Source organism: Pituophis catenifer, unplaced genomic scaffold (assembly GCF_029215685.1).
Source record: "Pituophis catenifer annectens isolate HBS135680 unplaced genomic scaffold, rPitCat1.0.hap2 SCAF_2, whole genome shotgun sequence".
Taxonomy (NCBI): Eukaryota; Metazoa; Chordata; class Lepidosauria; order Squamata; family Colubridae; genus Pituophis; species Pituophis catenifer.
The window spans coordinates 154,774,542-154,795,884 of record NW_027256882.1 but is presented as its reverse complement, the minus strand read 5'-3'; the positions used below and the strand labels follow the sequence as shown (position 1 = coordinate 154,795,884).

The following is a 21,343-nucleotide window of genomic DNA, read 5'->3' as shown; positions in this document are numbered from 1 at the left end:
AAAACTGATTGAAAATAAAATTGTGCATATAGATAAAGCAATGCAAATTATATTTTGATTTTCTTTGTCATTCTGGAAGACTCTGAAAAAATTGTGGAGAATGCTACATACAGTACTTATTTGTATAATAGAAAATGTCCAACATTTATTTTATTTATTTAATTATTTAGTTATCCTTTTTATTGGCTGCCACAGAGTAACCATGGGCGGCTTACACTCATAAAAATTTATCTATACCTGTGTGTATACACATACCTGTATCTATACATAAATAAGATAAAAACAACCATTAAAATCTAAAATCTAATTAAACATGGGGATGGTGGGGGGCAGAGTGGGGGGAAGTGAGATCTGTTACTCAATCAACCAACGCCACTGTGCTTTTCCTCTATTGGAGCCCCAAGCCGACTGGGAGAGCCAGATCTTTAGGCCCTTATGAAATGATAGGAGGCACACTGGGAGCAGAGAAGGCCCTCCTCCTGGTCTCTGCCAGCAGGAATAATCAGGCTGACAGGAGCCACAGCTTGCTTTCTCTGCCAGCATGAGTAGGATGGTTCAAACCCAGTGAGATGAGATGGTCCCTCAAGTAGCCTGGATCCATGCCATGAAGTGCTTTAAAGGTGATCACCAACACCTTGAATTGCACCCAGAAGCAAACCGGCAACCAGTGCAGCTCATGGAGCAGTGGTGTTACATGGTCCATTCTTAGGGTCCCAAGAACTGCCCACACTACCACACTCTGCACCAACTGTAGCTTCCAAATGCTCTCCAAGGGTAGCCCCATGTAGAGCACATTACAATAGTCCAGCCGTGAGATGACTAGGACCTGAACGACTGAGCACAGGGAATCCTGATCCAGAAAAGGCCCCCACTGGAAGTTGTGCAAAGATACTACCGAGCCATGACTGCTGCCTGCTCTTTGAGCAGAAGTCACAAATCCAGGAGAACCCCCAAGGTGCAGACTGGATCTGTCTGGGGCAATGCCACTCCATCCAGAGTCAAAGATGACAAAGTCCCGGAGCCCCATGTACACAAAACCATTCACGCTTTCAGTTTTTCTTTTTTTTATTCAGTCAAATCCCATTGTCACCCATGGAGGCCCCCACATCCTCCAAGCACTGCAAGGGAGCATCACTTGGATCATCAATGGAAATATAGAGTTGGGTATATAGAGTTGGGAATCATCAGCATCAGAGGTGGGTTTCAGCAGGTTCTGACCAGTTCTGGAGAACCGGTAGCGGAAATTTTGAGTAGTTCGGAGAACCAGTAGTAAAAATTCTGTCTGGCCCCACCCCCATCTATTCTCTACCTCCCGAGTCCTAGCTGATTGGAAGGAAATGGGGCTTTTACAGTATCCTTCCCCTGGAGTGGGGAGGGAATGGAGATTTTACAGTATCCTTCCCCTGGAGTGGGGAGGGAATGGAGATTTTACTGTATCCTTCCCCTGCCATGCCCACCAAGCCACACCCACCAAGCCACACCACGCCCACCAAGCTACGTCCACAGAATCGGTAGTAAAAAATTTTGAATCCAATCACTGGTATGGATCCATTATCAGCATACTGTAGTTACCTCAACCCATGGCGATAGACAATCTTACTACATGGTTTCATATAAATGTTGAAATGGAGTGGAGAGAGTACCGAGCACCGCAGCCTGTGACAAAATAGAGGCCGAGGGCTGGATCTCTCACTGCCTATCAACACCAATTGGCACCAGCCATAAAAAAAAGGAGCTGAATGAGCACAAAACTGTGCTGCCCAGCCCCCACAGCAGACCCAAAAGGATATTATGGTTGATGGTATCAGTAGTCGCTGAGAAAATAAGGAGAGTGAGGATGGCTGCACTAGCCCCATTCCACTCTCGCCAAAGGTCCTTGACAAGGGTGACCAATTCCATTTTTGTCCCATAGCCGGACCTGAATCCTGACTGAAAGGGGTCCAGATAATTTGTTTCATCTAAGACCTCTAAAGTTTCCAGGCCACCACCTTTTCTACAACCTTTGACAAAAACAGATGTCAAACTGGATGAAATTGTCCAGACAGGGGATCCAATGATGGTTTTTTAAAAGAAGGGGCGAATTTCTTTTTAGAGAAACTAGCCCTTTTCTGATAAAATGTTGTATTTTATACAACATGTGTTGTGTCAATAATGTTTATATTGTTTTAGCCTTCATTTTATCAGATTAAAGAAGTGGCTTTTTAGAACATTTTTCCTGTAGAAAGCAAATCTGGCAATTTAAGAAGAATCAATGTATTTACGTATTGACAAACTGAAAGAATAAGCCGGAAACATTATTGTTATGGACAAGAACTTTTTTGGATTAAAAGTGATGCAGATTTACAAAGGATAGTTTCAGAAACACACCAAAATTGTTTTTGTTAAATCCCTTTGACCAGTTTAAGTAAGACAGACGTCTTTTAAGATTAGATGAATTCAGGGTAAGTCTAACCAGTGTCCTTTTATTTTTTTTCTTTTAAGCAAATAATTGTTTTAAATAAGCAAAAAAAAAAAAGTGCAATTGTTGTCAAAACACAATTACATTATTTCCTTAGTATATACAGTTTATTTCCATTTGTTCACAACTCTTACCCATTGTCCTCCTTCTGGAAGGGCAAGGCAGTTCCAGCAAATGTAAAAAAAAAAAGGCATTCAAGAGTCAAGTGGTGGGATGAGGCTATTTAATCAAGTCAGAATCCCAGTGAAAATCTGGAATTGGACAATTTTGTATAGTATTGTTAGCACTATAGTAATTATGGTTGTATTAAAAGTTTTAAATTAAAAAGATCAAAATCTCATTCCACATGACAACACCAGATTTGATTTCTTTACAGTTTTGAACATTTTAATAAGATTTTTTTTGGGGGGGAACTATTTTAAAGATCATTGGGTTTTGCTGTAGGCATACCTTTGTGGGTCCCATTTTGCTGACTCCCAAGTTTTATGGGTCGTGGTAATTATTGTGAAAACATATGTCTATGTGTGGTTTAATTTCTTTTTTCTGCCATATCTGTGATTCTTTTGTTGTTATTGTTGTTTTCTAGCAAATCTTGAAAATGCCATTTGGCCTGTCAGCAAAGATTTAATATCTTTTAAATATTTTGTATTTAAAAAATGTACTCCTTTTGGAATGAATGTAAAACTAAGCAGTTTAAAAATGAGCAATTCAAGCTGAAATGAACACGTCTGCTCTCCTAGGCCTTGGTAGTCCCCCTATAATTTCCTCATTCTAGCTTCCCATCACAAGCAATATAATTGGTATGCTACAAATAAAATGTTTTATTCTTTGGGGATTTCCAGCCAATTTTAGAACCATATTATTTACCTACATAAAGCAGTTTGATCCCTCTTTAAAATTTCTTTTCTTTTCAAGCAATGTTTAACTGTTAGCAATATAACTGCTAATTAGCAACTATAATGACAGTGGGGAAAAAACTATAATTAACAGTGTTAAGTTCATTGACTGATAGGCCTTAGGTAATTATATGGGGATATAGACAAAGATGTAATGCCTTGACTTACAACTTGCCCTTATACTTAGGACCCTTGCAGCATTCTGGCGGTCACGTGATCAAAATTTGGGCACTTGGCAACCAGCATGTGTTTACAATGGTTGTATTAACTCAGGGTCACCATTTGTGACCTTTCCAGTCAGCTTCCAACAAGCAAAGTCAGTGGGGAAAGTTGGATTCCTTTAATGTCTGTGTGATTCATTTAACAGTGACAGCGATTCACTTAAGCAAAAAGGTTGTATAATTTTGGGTGTAACTCCCTTAATGACCACCTCGCTTAGCAGTGGAAATTCTGGTTCGAATTGTGTTTGTAAGTTAAGGGCCACCTATATCGGCAAAACCTGAATATAGTGTAGACACCACGTGTAGTACAGTTACATGTTGTTTGTCCATCATTGATGAAAACGTCAATGGAGATTCTTAGTCATCCAGGTCATGATTGTCCTGAAGGTGGTTTTTCAAGAGGCAACAGGACTTTCTGGTTTTTCTTCGAAGATGTTTCGCTTCTCATCCAGGAAGCTTCTTCAGCTCTGATTCCCCACCGTCCAGTCAGAAAGAAGCTTCTTGGATGAGAAGCAAAACATTTTCAGAGAAAACACAGAAAGTCCAGTTGCCTCTTGAAAAACTACCTTTGAGACATTGATGAAAACCTTGACACCATCAGTCATGTTAAAACTAAACATTTTATGTTCTAAAGATGACTGCTCAGGCCAAATCAGGCACAGTATGGTGCCTATTACTATTGGAATTAACCGCTTGCATTGCCACGTTCCATTTCTAGTTACAGTTTTATGTATTTGATGGGGTTTTTTTTTGTCTCCAGTTCTTTCTCTTCTATTCCTCTGTCTCCAGGTAGTGTCATGTCCGCTGTGCAGATTTTGTTGTCTTTCTAATTGACAGTTGTTAAGTCTGGGATGTTAGGTGACGGGGTGCTTGTCTGAATTCTAAAGTTCCCAGTGTGATTTAGCTTCTTCATTTTCTATGACTTTGCCAATGTTTTGGTTCCAGTTGATCTTGTTTGCAAGCGAATCGTATTTCTTGCAGATATTCCAATGCACCATTGCTACTACTTTGTCATGTTGTTTTTTGTAAGTCAGTCTGTCCGATGTTGTTGCAGCAGGTAACTAAGTGGCCCACTTATTTCTTCAGCTTCTTTGCCGGGGATGGCATTTGCTGTCTATTACTGTCTTTTCAATTTTGGCTTTGTATGCATTTGTTCTTAAGGCTCGGCCTTCTACTGCTAGAATTAGCTCCTCCTCTAAAACGATTGAGCTTATGAGGCATGCCAAGCCTGGCCCTCTGCAAAGAAAAAGAAAGAAAGAAAATGCGAATGGCAGCCAAAACATTTGCTTTTGGATTCAAGGGTGCTCTGCGCAGCCTTGGAAGAGCTGCACTCTCTTTGCAGAGCCTTGGGAACACAAGGGCAGGTTTAAAAAAACAAAAAAAATCTCCATGAAGCCACCTCCAGTGTTCCAGCCCTGCCCCAGGAGCATAGGAAAGGAGGCATTTTAAGACACCACACCACAATATTTTTAAAAAATTCTTTGCTGATAAAGAACCAAGCCGGATGGCCTCTTGGGAGGAAGAAAACAGCAAAGGTCAGTTAGCACGATGATAGGCAGGGCAGTGAGGGTGGCTAGGCTGGAGCCTCCAGGCTTCATTTGGGAGGTGGGGGGGTTGGCTACTTCATGCCCTTGGAATCTCCTGAGCATTTGGAGCTTCCTGTGGGGCAGCTCCTTTGAGTGGAAGCTAACCAGTGTTTGGCCCTTGGGGAGCTTGGCTGCTTCGTGCTGCACTGTTGAAACTTTCCTAGTGTTTAAGAGCATAGATGGGAGGGGAAGATAGGTAGGTAAGAGGAGTTATAGCACCACCTCCTGGACAGTAGTAAGTGCGGACAGGCTGGCAAGAGCTAAAATTGTGGTCATGTGACTGCAAGGAGAAACCTACAATGGCTGTAACTTAGAACACAGGTCGTGAGTCACTTCGCTTAGTACTGTCATAATTTTGAATGGTCATTGAACGAACCATCATAAGAGTGGTGCGGTGGTCTACGAGTGGAGCTCTTGCCTCACAAGCAAGAGGCTGTGAGTTCGATCCTAGGTAGAGGGAGATATTTCTCTCTCTGGGCACACTGAGAATATATTTGCTGAACAAAACTCCGCATTGGCAACAGGAAGGGCATCCAGCCATTAAAACACTCCGCTAGTTCCATTCCGTTGCCCTGACTCCACCCCGCCAAGAATTATGAGGTTGTTGAAATGAAGATGATGATGACTGAATGAATCATCATAACTAGAGGATTACTTGTATTAAGATTGTGAAAGTGGGAGTGGAAAAATAAGAATTACCCTTGTGTAATTTAGAATTACAGCAGAAGGGCAGCAGAATTACCCTTCTGTAATTTATGATAAAGTATCAAGATTTCTTATTCCATTAATTAACAACAGCAGGAGTTATTTCCTTGATACTGTATACCTAAATTAAGCTTCCAAAATGCAGGAAACTTGAGTTTATCAAACAAAATAAACATAGTTCACTTCTAATACTAAGAACCAATTCCGAGGCTTGGTATTTGTTCAAAGAGTCCGGATCATTAACTCCATCTATGATTTTTTGCAAATTGCTGTGGCGCTTTGGGGTTCCAATAAAAAAAAATAAGATTTGAAAGATCACCCCAATCCTTGGAAAAGATCTAGTTGTTTTTTTTAACCACCTTGTCAGCCTTTATAATGGTGATACAGCAAATTGCCAGTCTTATGTGAAATAATATATCCCTCCTCCTCCTCCAGCATCTTCAATATGTAGCCTGCTTTGCAAATAAAGTAAAGTAAAGTAAAAAATAGCAGGTTGCAATTGTTTACTCAAAAAGGTCTCCAGTTATGAATGACCTTGTTTCTCTTCCTGCACTGAAACAAAGCCATTGTACTGCGTTTAAAAACATTATGTCATGTGCCTTTTGGTGCTAGTATGCTATTATTCTTGTGAAGCTTGCTGGGCTTAGCTTAAAGAGTACTAGGAATTACATTTTAAGGTATTCTGATTCAATTTATAATTGGCTCAAATTGATTATTTTCCTCTGATGAAAGAATATATCATTAAATGTACTACAAACAGCAAAAGAGCAAAGGTCTGCATACTGAGAAGTGTAGAAATTCTCATTGTATATATATCCATACATGGAATATATATCTGTGATTATACAAAGAACCATCAGTATTGTGAAAATATTCTCGGACTGCTGCCTCATGAAGATTTGAAGTGCCTTGTCTTAGTCACCTTTTCTGCTTTCTTTACTGAATATTTACTTTCTGTCTACTGAGAATTGTGGCTATATATACCAGGGGTGTCAAACTCGATTTCATAGAGGGCCACATCAGGGTTGTGTGTCACCTCAGGGGCCAGGGAGGGCATAGCCAGGGTGGGCATGGCCAGCTCATTGTCACTCATGTCAGAGGTGCCTGTGGTGTCCCGAGTGCTCTGCCAGTAAAAATGGGTTCCTGAGCTCTGTTTTCACCTGCGGCGGCCTCCTCCAGCCCACTGCCAGCAAAAACAGAGCTTGAGAGGGACACCTGTAGCCGTCCCAAGCTCCATTTTCCCTGGCAGAGGCACCATGGGTTGGTGCTTTGCTATTTCCAGGGCAGCCCTGCGGACCAGATGCTGGCTGGACCCGGCCCACGTGCCTTGAGTTTGACACCCGTGATATATACACTCAAAGGGAGATCTCTCAAAGCATTGTTTCATAGACCTTAACTATTTCAATAAAAGAATGTCATACATTGGTATATGTCAATTTTTAAGTTTAATAAGACTCCACGGTTACACAGTGAAACCTGTAGAGTTTGTTAATGTCCTATAATGTCCCAAATATGTCCACTTCAGTTTCCTGACAAAATGTTTTTATTTTTAAATATTCCCACAGGGATTGAAACAGGTTTACAAAAAGAATCCCGCAATCAGACACCAACTCCATCTGCGGTTCCTGCACCATCTTCATCTAAATATCACCGAGGACGCTCTGGGGGAGCCAGAGACGAACGCTACCGGTCTGGTAAGGAAGCCACAAAATCACCTGATGAACTTTGAACTAAATGAACCTTTGTAGTTTTGACTAAACAATAAACAGAAAAATTATTTATGACATGCTGAGGGTGCTACAGGAGGGAGAAAAAGAGAAGGCCCGCTGGGATCATTAGATGTTGGCAAATTATGAATGATAGTGAATTTACTTTGTTTGTATAAAATAATGTTTAAAATTATCCAAATTAGTATCTGTGTCAGCAGGGGAGAGCTAAAAGCATCCGTCCGTCTTCTGAGGTCACAAACAGACTCTTCAAATTTGACTGGAGTAATGTTGATGTAGGCTATGGTTAAAAAATATTGAAAGCCTGAGTTTTCCCCTCTCCTGCTTATACCCCAAAGAATTAGGGTGAAAGTAATCTCCATTTATTTCTAACACTTTCTCTGTTTCCTGGGCTTAAAGCATGTTTTTGTTTTTTAACAGTTTCTCCAAGGTCATCTTTGTGGCTCTGTGTGGTACCCTAATCAAAAGCCTATTGCATTTTAATTGTGTATAACTGAATGTTATACAATACATGATCAAAACATTTTCAAGGTTATGAGATGTTTTATTTAGTAAATAAATTTAGTAATAATTTACTAAGTACTAATTTCCTTAGTGTCAATTTTAAAAATACCCAACAATATCTGCAGCAACTAGAGTAATATCAAAATGACAGATTCGTGTAGAAGCCTCTCAACAATTGCCCTGCACAGTTACATCCCAATATATGACGCATGTGCATAAATTGTAGCATTTGTGTACTGATACTGTCACATGCATATTAACATTTGTGTCCCCGACCACATGCACATGAATATTTCTACATATGAGCAGCATGCCAAGTCCTTATTGAATAAGTTGCTACATTTTACTTATAACAGAGATCTCAGCTTTGTTACAGTGCCAGATTGACAAACTGATTTCTCAATAGTTTCATATTATACGTGAAAAAAACTTTTATGCCCTTTTATATATGTACCTTTGTTTCATTTGAACAAGAGTCCATACTCTTATTACACAATGTAAATATCTTCTTTTCACAGTAGTTCGCTAGCTAGCAAGCATATGGCTTCTCACAGTAAAGATTAACGTTCGCTTCATATGAGAAAAATTAGCATGGTGGGATTCAGCTCACACTGTTGAGACATTTCTTTTCACTGGCTATGAATATTATGTTTGGAGATTACATAAGATTCTCACGTAAGAGTGACTCTGACATCTTCCATATACTGTTTCCAGCTGATGTGAAGTAGTAAGGGAATTGGAGTACAGCTACCTGCTGTGGAAAGGTTCACTTTGTACAGACAGAACTTGCATCTTGACAAGGGAGAAGATCCCTCCTCCCCCTTCATGTCCACAGACTTATTTTGAAAAAAAATATGAATAAAAGAAACAGTTTCCTTCTATCCTGAGTTTTTGTAGTCATTACATATTACTGAGGAGTTCTGATCTTCTTGAAATTAGCTTCTTGCTTTACCTATATTTGAACTTTGGTAAGAATTGAAGGAGTCTCAAAAATAGACCTATTTTCTGCAAGATGAAGGCCTGGTGGCACAATGGTGGCAGAATTGCAAGCTAACTCACTGCTCACTGCCAGGAGTTTGATTCTGAACGGCTCAAGGTTGACTCAGTCTTCCATCCTTCTGAGGTCAGTAAAAGAGGACCTAATTGTTGGGGGCCATATGCAAATATTGCTTCTTTTGTAAACTGCCCGGAGAGTATTGTAAAGCAGTATGGGGCAATATATAAGCCTAAATGTTATTGCTATTGCTAAGATGGTGCTCACTTATACTTTTAAAGACTATTCATAGTCTGTAGTGCTTTTATCCTAGTAGTTGGGGCAGAAGAACCTTTCTGCATCAGCTCTCTCCCAAAGGTGGTGTCCCCCCCCCTTTTGAGACGACCATGACCTGGATGATTGAGAATCTCCATAGACATCTGTAACAGTTCTGTTCGTGCTGCAGATGTGCGATTTCCAGATTGGAAATCTGGATGTGGCACATTCAATAAGAGTAGTTCTTATATAAAACAGTTGAAAACCAAATGTTTAAATTCAAGCCAATCTAAGTATTTCAGCATAGTACAAAATGTATGATACTGTTGAGCAATATCCAGATTTTGCCAAAGTGGATTCGAATAAGTTCTGTCCATGTTTAGGACCTGAAATTTCCTAAAATTGAGGGAATTTCTTAGCGTTATTGACATGAGTAATCTGCAATTGTCGTCAAAGTTCTTACTTTACAAGTGATATTCTTACTTTAGGTACTTCACATAATGTATTCCAATAGCCAATCCATTACCGAAATGTTTATCTGTAGCTATGAATTTGAATCTGTTTCACAGTTGCCAGTCGATATGAATTATATGAAAAGTCACTTTTAGTTACAAATGTATTCAGACCTTTAATGCACAAGTATTTTTTTTTAATCCTACTGGATAAGGTGAACTTTTGCGTCCATATGTTCCTTCTTATTGTGCTCCAGAATGAATGAATGAATCATGTTGTGTTGGTTTCATCTTAGCACTCTGTTATTGTGCTTGTCCAAATGAGTCATATTGAGTAAATGGCACATTCAGCATGAACTCTGTTATTTTTGCATAACCTCCTGCAGACTTTATGACCTTGGTCCCTGTCATCTTGATGAAGTCGTTCTTCTGGAGCATATTGTTCAACAGATTACTGTTGAATTTAAAAACTGTACTAGCCCTTTGAAACCAGGCAGTCAGTTGTATTAAAATAGTTGTAGATTTATCCAACTAAAAAGCTGTACTTTATCTAAATTTAAGAGATGTGAAGGTCTGTTAATATGCTTTTCTTTATGTATTCTTCAACTATTGTGTTTTCAACTTCTATTGATGTTTTGTGCATCTAGACATTTGCGTTTCTGCAAATTCAAACATCTCAGTATGATTCATTTTGTAAAACGGAAATCTTCTAAATATTAATATTAGTGGAGAATATGTCACATTTGTGTGAAACGTTGAATTAGAAATCAGATAGTGTATGTTTAGCTTTAATTTACATACAGTATACTACATCAGAAATTCCTGCTTCAAGAATGAGAAAGGAAATTATATTCACCACTGAACCACCATAGTATCAGTCCATGTTATTCGAAAAGATTTCCAATTCTCTGGATCAGTTGGTTAGAGTATTTCTAAAGGGGAAAAAAAATCTCTGTACTCTGGCTGTAACCACAATCTTACCCATTAAATATGTTTAATAATTCATTTTAGTCATATGAAATTTTCTTCAGAAAAGCATGCAAGTATAAATGTTTCTTGTTTTAAAATATTCTATCCAGTTGATCAACAGAAGTTCATATTCTGTGAAATCAGCGAAGCTTTCAGAGACACTATGTCAATTTGTGTAGGATGTGCCTAAAATAAATTAAATGATACAACTTTGTTCAGTTTCTGTTGTTAGCAATTGTATGCTTAACCTTGCTATATATATGGCTTCATGATCAGTTTGCTAAATGGCTATAAAAGGATACCTCTGTTTTAGACCTATGATTAAAGGCTCTGCTCTGTTCTTCTTATTTTCTTACGGATTTGCATCTATTTTTCAGACATCCATACAGAGGCAGTGCAAGCTGCATTGGCAAAACATAAGGAACAGAAGATGGCCTTGCCTATGCCCACAAAAAGGCGTTCTACGTTTGTACAGTCTCCAGCTGATGCCTGCACGCCTCCAGGTTAGAAATCAACTGGGAACCAATTGATTTCCTTTCTGAGAACTTGCATTTGTACTAACTTTTTGTTTGATGAATGAGTCATATTTAGAAAAATATTTTTTTATATATGAAATATGTACCTTCTTTCCCTTTAAAGGAAACTTTATGAACTTCAACTTCTTTTCTGCTTTTAAAATATTTTTCACCTTTTGAAGATTGCTGTCTCCCCAAATATAAAATAGAATGTATATATGTCGTTTATTTTATTGATCCAGAATGTTCCTAACAATGTGCATGGAAGACATATCTACTGTTACTCTCATCAGAATAGATTTCATTAATGTGGAGGGATTCTGTGTTGCAGAATTGAGATTCCATACACACCTCTCCGGATAATATACCTGATATTATCTTTTTTAAAACGGTCATTGCTAGTGATTGAGTGGTTGATATGTGAAATAGATGAATGGAGATTATTGTTCATAGAGAATGTGGCATTCCCTATTTGTTGAGATTTCCAATCAACACAGCCAATGAAATAGCTTCAAATCCTGTTGCTGTAAGACTGACGGCACCTTCCTCTTGTCAGTTGGAAACATGAATGAAAAGAGGAATTGTGTTAAATGTGTTTCTACTTGTGCCTTTTCTTTATTCCTAGTTTTTTTCTCATTCAAATAAAAGCAAAGACCAAGTGGCCTTGATTTCCATATCCAATTGATTTCTCATGTTCCTTAAGAGTGCTGCAGAAATGTAATGAGTAAATAGCATACAGGGAGCAAATGTCCTGTCTTTAGTTTACCATACAGTTAGGCAAGATAAAAGTATCTGCTTTCTTAAATGGCAATGAATTGGAAAGGAACTGGTCCCCTTCACATCTGCCCCTCCCCCTCCCCATGTCTATCACCAGTCTTTAGAAGGATGGGAGGAATACTACCATACCATCACTACTTACTATTTTCCAGATACTAGTCCCTAAACAAGTTTGCAGTTAGGTTAATCACTTTTTAGCATGCCATTATCCCTAATGTGCAAGCATGTATATGCCTTTTTCCCCCCGGTGGAAATCACTGTAGATTACTGTTGGTATATTTGAGAACATATCTTAACTGCACCATTAACCGAGGTTTTTCGTTGTCACAATTAGCATTCCCCTTCACTCTTTTCAGGGAAGGCTGTAGAAAGGGTGATGGGGCTTAGCTTCGAGGCCCTGGGTGAAGCAGTTTAGATGGACCCTTTCAGGTTGGGTTCGGGCTGAACTGTATTATTGTTAGGGCATTGGTTGCACTCATTGATGACCTTTGAAGGGGTCAGGATGGAGATGATACATCCACCCTGGATTTCTCTGTTGCTTTAGATACCATCAACCATGATATCTTTTTGGACTCACTGGGGTTATGATCAGGGTCACTGTTTTACAGTAGTTCTTTTCAGTGGTGAAATCTGAACCGGTTTGCCACTGGTTTGTTGGCCGTGCATGTGTGGTGCACGCCAAACGCACACTTCGCGCAGAAAAAGAAAGCTTGGGAAGGTAAGTAGAACAGCAGGGGCAGGGGAACAGCTGTGCCACACAACTTAGATTCACTAGAAAGCAGGATTTCCTGCTTTCTAGCAATTTTAAATCGCGCAGCACAGCTGACCATCAGAAATACCAGTTCAGAGGAACCAGTAGTTTTTATTTTACTACTGGTTCACCCAACCGGTAGTTTTTATCACTACCAGTTCACCTGAACCGATGCGAACTGGTAATATTTCACCACTGGTTCTTTTTCTTCCTCTGAAGCCAGTTCCAGTTAGTATCAGTGAGGAGGGAGATCTCATGAGAACTCTTGCCTCTATTACATTGGCCTGAAAGACCTGATTATATTACATTTTTAGATACATATACACTGAGGTTGGAAAATGGTGTTGATTTTCCTGCAGAAGATGGATGGTCAACAAACTGCAATGCTGCAGGTATTCTCCAGAGATGTTCGTGGCCTTGTGTTATGAGAACCGAAATGTGAACCGGGTCTTTTCTGTAGGTTTTGGCAACAGATAAGGACAATATAGAGAAAAGAGGTCATGTACAAAGCAAGACTGCAGCATTATGAATCTCCCCTTAGGTTGAGAAGAAAGTATAGCTTCAGACCAGGATGAGAGTTGACTGTATTTCTAGCCCTGCTTTGGAGTATCATCGTATCTCCAGATTGGGGCCTATCAGTTTACTTCTGATCACAAGGAAGTGCAGCAATAGAGATGGTAGGCAGGCAAGTTATATGGTTATCAAAACTGAATATATTTTAAAATGCAAAACCTCTGAAGAGACAAAGGAGTGGTATATCATCTGCGGAATTTCTGGTTTTCATATTAGTATAACAGCTCTGACAACTGTATTTGAACATTGTCAAACAAAAAAAAAGAACCAAACAAACCCAGGCCTTTTTCTATTTGGAAAGTGCAGATCTGTTGCAAGCTGAGGCTTGCAGAGTAGGCACTGTAATACTCCCTAGCTCAATGGCCTACTTACTTCCAGGACTCATGATTCTTGGCTTCTTAGAAAGCATGTTTCTCAGTTGCAGCTGATTGTAAAAACTGAACAGTGATTCATGTTCAAAAAGACACTTTATAAATGTATTTTAAACAGAACCAACTTTAAAAGCAAAAGCTGAATTCATTACTTCTTATTTACGTATTTAAAACATTTATATAGCCACCCAATCTATTTCAAACTTTGGGTGGCTTCCAATCAAGAATTAAAACGATAGCAACAATAAAACAGCATAAAAACAGTATCAAAACTATTAGAACCATAAATATTAAAATAGCAATAGCACTTAGACTTATATACCGCTTCATAGTGCTTTTACAGCTCTCTCTAAGCGGTTTACAGAGTCAGCATATTGCCCCCAACAATCTGGGTTCTCATTTAACCACCTCGGAAGGATGGAAGGCTGAGTCAACCTTGAACCTGGTGAGATTTGAACTGCCGAACTGCAGCTAGCAGTCAGCTGAAGTAGCCTGCAGTACTGCACTCTTAACTATTGCACCACCTCGGCTCTTTTACAAGCTGAAGCATTCGAAAGACGGGAAGTTGAGGAAAATAATTCAAGATGAAATTTTGGTTTATAGTCCATTTAGTGGGAGAGTAGGATTAGGGGGTGTCAAAGACAAACTGTCATCCTATGAATGTTGACTTAGAAGGAAACCCATTAAGCTCAATAGTATTTGCTCCCAAGGAATTAGCCATAGTTGTCTATTTTGGGATTAAATAATAGTGACACACTAAAAGGCAATGCTGGTATCTACATTAAACTGCAAATAAGTGTCATTGACTATGTATGTTCCTTTTTAATTCAAATGTAATACTACGGTATCACTAGTTACTGTGAAGTGACTGTTACAGAGGAGCTTCATTCAGATTTTAAAGCAGAAGTATGTTGTCTACTTCTTTTTTTCTTCCCAAAAATGATTTCTCAAAATATCGCTTCCACAAACATACTAGCAATGTTTAGATGTACATGCTTATTTGAACAGTTTTTCTCACCTATGAAAGTCAACAAATCTATATTGAAGTTAAGAGTAACTAACGAATATGTATAAGAAATAGTCAGGCTGGCTTCATTTCAGGATATAAAACCAAATATTGGTGTCATGTTAATAGGAAAACAAAATCTTCCGTGGCCAGAGTGAAACAGAAGCTCTGTTTTGCAGTGAATTTATTTATTTGTTTGTTTGTTTGCCATGATGCTCAAAATAAGTAGAAGTTTGAAACTCTGTTTTATAGTATTCTTATAGCAATTCAGATGCTTTTGAGAACTGCTCTAGCTGTATACAGACTTGCTTTGTTTATTGCTCCTCAGTACTTTTGATTTTTACTAAGGGTGTACAAAACGTTTCACATTGTACCTTCCCAAATTCAAGATGCCCTGTTTCAAGGCAAACAAACTGTTTGCATTTGATGGAGGCTGCCTCTCATTTCAAAAGTACAGTACTTTGAACTTAATACAAGTGTTTCAGATTGGAAATGATACATATTTCCAATTTTTGTATACCGCTAGTATTTTTTAAAATTTATGTTGTTATGCTTCTCTTCCTTGTGAATGTAGATTGTGTCAATTTTCTTGTATGATTTTTTTTTTAATTTGATTTATATGCCGCCCTTCTCCGGAGACTCAGGGCGGCTTACAATGCGCTAAGCAATAGCCTTCATACTTTTGTATATTTATACAAAGTCAGCTTATTGCCCCCACAAACTGGGTCCTCAATTTACCTACCTTAGAAAGGATGGAAGGCTGAGTCAACCTTGAGCCTGGTGAGGTTCGAACTTACAGTAATTGCAGACAGCTGGTGTTAATCACAATGCTATGCTGTCTGCTGAGCCACCAGCCACCATAATCTTCTTCGTTAAACACCTTAGTAATTTTGCTGATATATAAACCTGTACGTATTTTTTATTATGTACAAGTCACCCTGAGACCATAACAAATCTTAAAAATTTCTCTTGTTTGGATCAAACGTAGACTATTGCATTTGTTGTATGTTGGGGGCAGGGGGGCGGGCAGATTTGCAGCATGTAGATCAGTTTGGAGGTTCCCAAATTATTCATGTGTGATCTAATTGTACAAATATTCAGATTATTTCAGAAGGCTTGAATTACAGCTTTCTTATTTCTCTTTGTAAGCCTGAATTCATTCCCTAATGTCATGAGGTTATATTACTTCATCCTCTCCATTTGTAGGCGTCCATTGTGTGCCTTACATATTATAAGATATGTCAAGCAACACATGAACAAACAACTACATATGTAACAAAGATTCAAGGTCAAAGTACATTTCATTCTCCCCCTCCCCCCAAATATATCTATCCATCTAGCCCATCTTGCATTGTGCTTTATATTAAAGTAGAATGCTGTGTATGTACTAAATAAATAGGACATGAGCTATTTCCAAAAGCCAGCCTGGTGTAGCTAGATTTAGCAGTGGATTCGGGATTTCATATCTTGTATAAGTGGAGTGAAAAAATGTATTGTAGCCTGTGCCAGGAGTAACCACAATAGTTGTCTGTGGGTCAATTCACATATAACAAAAACTTTGATTCGCCAATCAAGAAATACCAGTAAGCTTCAGGCTTTCTTCCATATCTCACCTCCTTCTCACTCATGGGGAAGAGAACTTATGAATTTTAAAGAAACGATGTACATTTTTTGGAGATTCAAAACTAAGGCTCCATGTGGTTTCACAGAGACTATGATCTAAAAGCCCACCCCAAACTATTCAGATATTACTATCTGAATAGTAATATGACTAAAAGAGAAATAATTAAATATTGCTTATATATAATTAATCTTATTATTATAATTTTGGGGATGAGTTGCATTGTGCTTTGACTCTTTTATTTATTTTGGTATAGTGTAAAAATTCTCAGATAACTTTCTCAACTGAACTTGTTGATTATATGCCATCAAATTGGTGTTGACTCTTTTTTTCAGGATGATTTGTTCTTCAGGTTTTCCAACTGTGTACCTTCGGGTTTTTCTGACCCATCAGGTCTTCCAGTGGTGTATGTATATCACCACAGTGATTCAGTCACTCCACCTTGCTGTTGGTCTTCCCTCTTTTCTTCCACCTTTCCAATATTATAGACTTCTCAAGAGAACTAGCATTCACATGTGTCCAGAGTATCTTAACTGGAGCCTGGTCATTTGTGTGAGTGACAACTATGTACTGTGATCCATTTGTTTCTTGGCTATTCATGGCATTCACAGAAGTCTTTTCTACCACTGAGTTCGAAAAGGGTAAATTACCTATGCAATTTTTAACTTTGTTGGTATAGATACATTATGTTGCCTGGATATTTTTTTTCCCAAGGTGTTCACTGCTACTCTTACCATGTGGTACTCTGTGACATGTTTCTTAACTGCTAGTTTCTTTACTGCTGATAGTCCTAAAAGACAGAAGCTATCTACCACTTCAGTTTATTCATTGTCAGTTCTAACGCTGGTTGTCATTAGTTGCTCTTCTTTATATTTAATCTTAGTCTTATTTGTTCACTGTGTCCCTAGATTTCCCTTGCTAGAACTTGCATCTTCAGCCATCAATCGTGTCATAGGCGTAGTGCAGCTTATTTATGTTTCTTCCTCCAATTTTAAAACCATTTTAATCTCTTAGAATCCAGCTTCTCTCAAAATGTTTTCACCAGATCAAATCTAAGCTTATTTCCTGTCCTGATGCAAATAAAAACAAATAGCAGGAGGCAGATCTACAATTCAATTTTAAGTATTTGGAGAAAGGTAAATGTGATAAAGATGAATTAAACTGCAAGGATGATTCACATTTTGCGAGACCTTCTTAGGTTTATTCCATCATGTTATTTTTAGTACCTTTACAGGCAACAGCATTCTGTGAAATTTTCATGCCACAAATTAGATTTACTTGTTGGAATAGGTAGTTTTTAATTTCTCTACTTTCAGGGTTATCATTGGGCACTTGATCATCTGCTGAAATGAAGAACTTGAGAATTCAGCTCCTATTGAGAATTATTGTTTGACCCTATTAAAATCATGGCAAATATCAGGATTCCTGCCTATGAAAGGATCAGCTGCAAATACATATGGAAAATGTTGGATCACAAATATTAATTTTCATTCTTACGTAGTGGGAAAAAATATTTTTGCATAACAATCGTACATAATTTTTTCCCTCTGAAATAATAGTTTTGAATGTCCTGCCCAGATAAACCACTGCAGGGTGGCTTTAAATAATATGAAATTAACTTTCAGTGAAGTTTATTCAAAAAGAAAATTGTTCTGTATATGTTGTACACCACAGAGAATATTTAGTAAAGGTTGGTTCCAGTTTCCATTCTATAGAATATGAAACTCTCTGTATTAAAGATTAATATGTTCTTCTTTGCTATATGCCTAGTATTTGAAATCTATCAATAATACGGATTTTTTCAAGTAGTAGGGTGGAGCTTAACTCAAAGAATTATAATACAACACTGGACAGAGATGTACACAATAATACAATGGATTGTTGAACTATTGTCTATAAGGAGTTTTTGATAAAGGGACAAATAATTTCAAGCAATATGATCACAATTGAAGTGTGAGAGGATATCTGTTTATATCATAATTTTCCAGGATTTCTTTTTCCTCCATATCCTTTTCATTACTATTATGATTATTAAATTTGAAGTTGGTGAGAGAAACTATAATTGACTTAAAATCAAAAACTTTCTTATCCAGGGACACCAAAGAGGAAGAAAGCAACATATAAGTTTAAAGTTGGCTGCTGATCTTTTTTAACTTTTAAAATGATGCTTTTATTAGATTTAACAAAATTAAATTTACTAATTTAGTCTTGCCTAGCATAGCAAAAAAAAAAAAAAAAAAGCGAGAGGATAATTGTACTTTTACATTCAGCCATACATTGTCTTTGCCAGCTCTAATTTTATTCCACAGCATTGATTGTTTTAATGTTTAATTATTTATATGGCCTCTTTTTTTAGTAGCTCAGTTATATAATCCTGCAAAATATGCATATGCAATTAACTTTGCAAAAGTGTTTGCTAGTCTTGACATTTAAAATGTAGTATTTTGTTTTGCTCTGCAACAATAACTATCATTTTCTTTAATGTCTAAATTCAAAATGTGTGGAACCTGCTATTCTGGGAAAAGAACATTCCAGAGAACCCTAGAGTTTTCTGGTGCTTCTCCAGACCACACTAATGTAGCTGTTCTTCAAGTGAAATCAATCCTGCAAATGGACATGGGCCTCCATGTTGAACATGTGGTCCAGTCCAACTCCATTTCTATACCATACTCCAAAAATAAGAATCCACTTCTAGTTGTGGGGTGAGGTTCTTTAAAATCCCAGGCCATCTCCAGAATGGGATTGGCATGGGCTGGAAGAGGAATGGAATGTTCTGAACTTATTTGGTACTTGGGCCTATATTAATTTTAGATCCCACTGCTTATCAAATGAAGGCAGCAGCCAGCTCATTTTCCTATCCAGAGAATAGTTTTGAATGTACTAGGAAAAACAATGTGTTCCTCAGGATCAGATTAAATCATTTTTCTTTTTAGCATGCTATTTTAAATTCTATTGATGGAGAGGAGAAATTCACTATTCTTCTTGCACTAATTAATCAGTTTCCGTGCAATGTTGGCTTGGAATCTTGTTGTCACCCAGGAGAACCTTAAAGTGTTTGTTGATCAGATGGTAGTTACTTGCTATAAGTGGAGCTCATTTTTACTTTTGGACATAATACAGGCCTCAAATTAGAATTTGCTTAGACCCATTCCCACTCAATCAGGTTTAAATGTATGTTTTTAATAGAAGCCAGGAGGATATATATTTTTTTAAAAAGTTATTTGATGATCTATCCCTAAGGCTTCATTGACATTCTTTGTCTTGGTTCTTCGGTCTTTAAGAGAGAATATATCAGATGAGCTGAAAAGCTATAAACTTTGCTATTTGAACACTCTTAGAAGGAATAATAAAGTTTTTTTATTTTGTCTCTCAATCTCATTAATGAAAGAGGAAAATCAAGTGATGGGTAATGATCCCTATTGGTTTGAGAGGAAATCGAATAAGGATCTGGAATTGGGGGAGTTCTCTATGACTCCTTTGTCATGGTCAGATCACGTTCTGGTAGTCATAAGATTCTCTGCTGCCATCCCTCACTGAGAGAAGAATAATCTCCCAGTGGTCAGAGGTCATTGAAGAATGAACTCAACTGAATATAGGTGAAAGCTGCTATTAAGTCCTATCTTATGGTGGTAAAGTGATGAAGTGACAGTACTTATCTGGCCTTATTGTGCTCACAGTCTGTGAATCCCAATATCCTTGTTCTGGGTGACCCAAGCCCTTCTAGTGCAGATCAGGAACTAGGCAATTTACTTATAAAATTGTGCTGGGGAATTTTCAGAGCAAGTGTCAGACAAAAATCACTTGAATTTTTCCCAGTTAGATGCTGACTTTGGTACAGATCCCATAGAGGTGCTTGGAGGAAAGTACTTGCCCAGTTGTTATAAAGAATGGTTTGAATCTGTTGGGCCTGAGGAAATGGATAGGATCCTTATGACTGTGAGCTCAGCCACTTGTTCATTAGACCAGTTCTCCTCCTGGTTGTACAAGCTTGCCCAGGGAGTGACATGTACTGTACAGTAAGGTGGGTTCTAACAGTGGTGAATTCATCCTTGAGAAATAGAGTTGTTCCTTTACCTTGTAAGGAGGTTTTGATTTGTCCCCTTATCAAGGAGTCATTGATAGATCTCACTATACTGGACAACATCTGTCCAGTGTCCAACCTACCTTTTTTAAAGGAAAAGTTGTGGAGAAGCTGATTGTGCAGCAGGTTCAGCAGGCCCTGAATGAAGCAGATTATCTGGGCCCCTTTCAGCCCAGATTCAGGTTTGAACATGGTCAACAGAAACAACATTGGTCATGCTTTTGGTTGATCTGCATCAGGAGTGAGTTTGGGATAATGCATCCATCCTGGCTTTTTCTTGTCTTCTTGGTGGCTTTCGACCATGGTATATTTTTGGATCGGTGCCATGGGCTGGGAGTGGGTGGCACAGTATTGGGTTGGTTCTCTTTCTTCCTACAGGACTGATATTGGTTGATGTTGATTGGGAGTGAAAGATCATGCAAACAGTATGTGGGCTCCCTCAGAGTTTGGTACTATCTCCATTCCTATTTAACATTTATATGAAGCCCCTGGGTAAGATTGTTCTCCATTAAGGATGAGTGAGCATACTGATAATACTTAATTATTTCATTTCTGCCCCTGGTGAACTGAGTGATGCTGTGGATGTCTTGTGCCAGTGCCTGAAGGCTGTAAGGGTCTGAATGGGAACAACAGGCTTTAACTGATTGTTGGCAAGATTGAGTTTGGGTCTTAAGGCCTTCCAAATCTGATATTTTGCTATCTTTAGTGCTGGATAGGTCTCACTGTCCCAAACATACCCAGTGCACAATCTTGCAAGTATGAAAGTCCAATTCTCCTTGCCCTTGCCTTGGTAGGTGATAACTTGGGTAGAATTCCTCCTGAGCCTCTTGCTCCACCCACTATGCAGCTGTGGATTATGCTTATCTGACCATTCCCTAGGC

General features: G+C 38.3%; 1 protein-coding gene across 2 annotated transcripts in view; it reads left to right on the top strand.

Moving 5' to 3' along the window:
- Positions 1-21,343, top strand: part of DIP2B (disco interacting protein 2 homolog B) — a 201,469-nt gene that overhangs the window by 121,552 nt on the left and 58,574 nt on the right. For both annotated transcript variants that reach the window (XM_070937807.1, XM_070937804.1), the window contains exons 3-4: positions 7,432-7,560; positions 11,145-11,270. In XM_070937807.1, the coding sequence (XP_070793908.1) occupies positions 7,432-7,560; positions 11,145-11,270 (255 nt within the window). The remainder of the gene's footprint in view (positions 1-7,431; positions 7,561-11,144; positions 11,271-21,343) is intronic.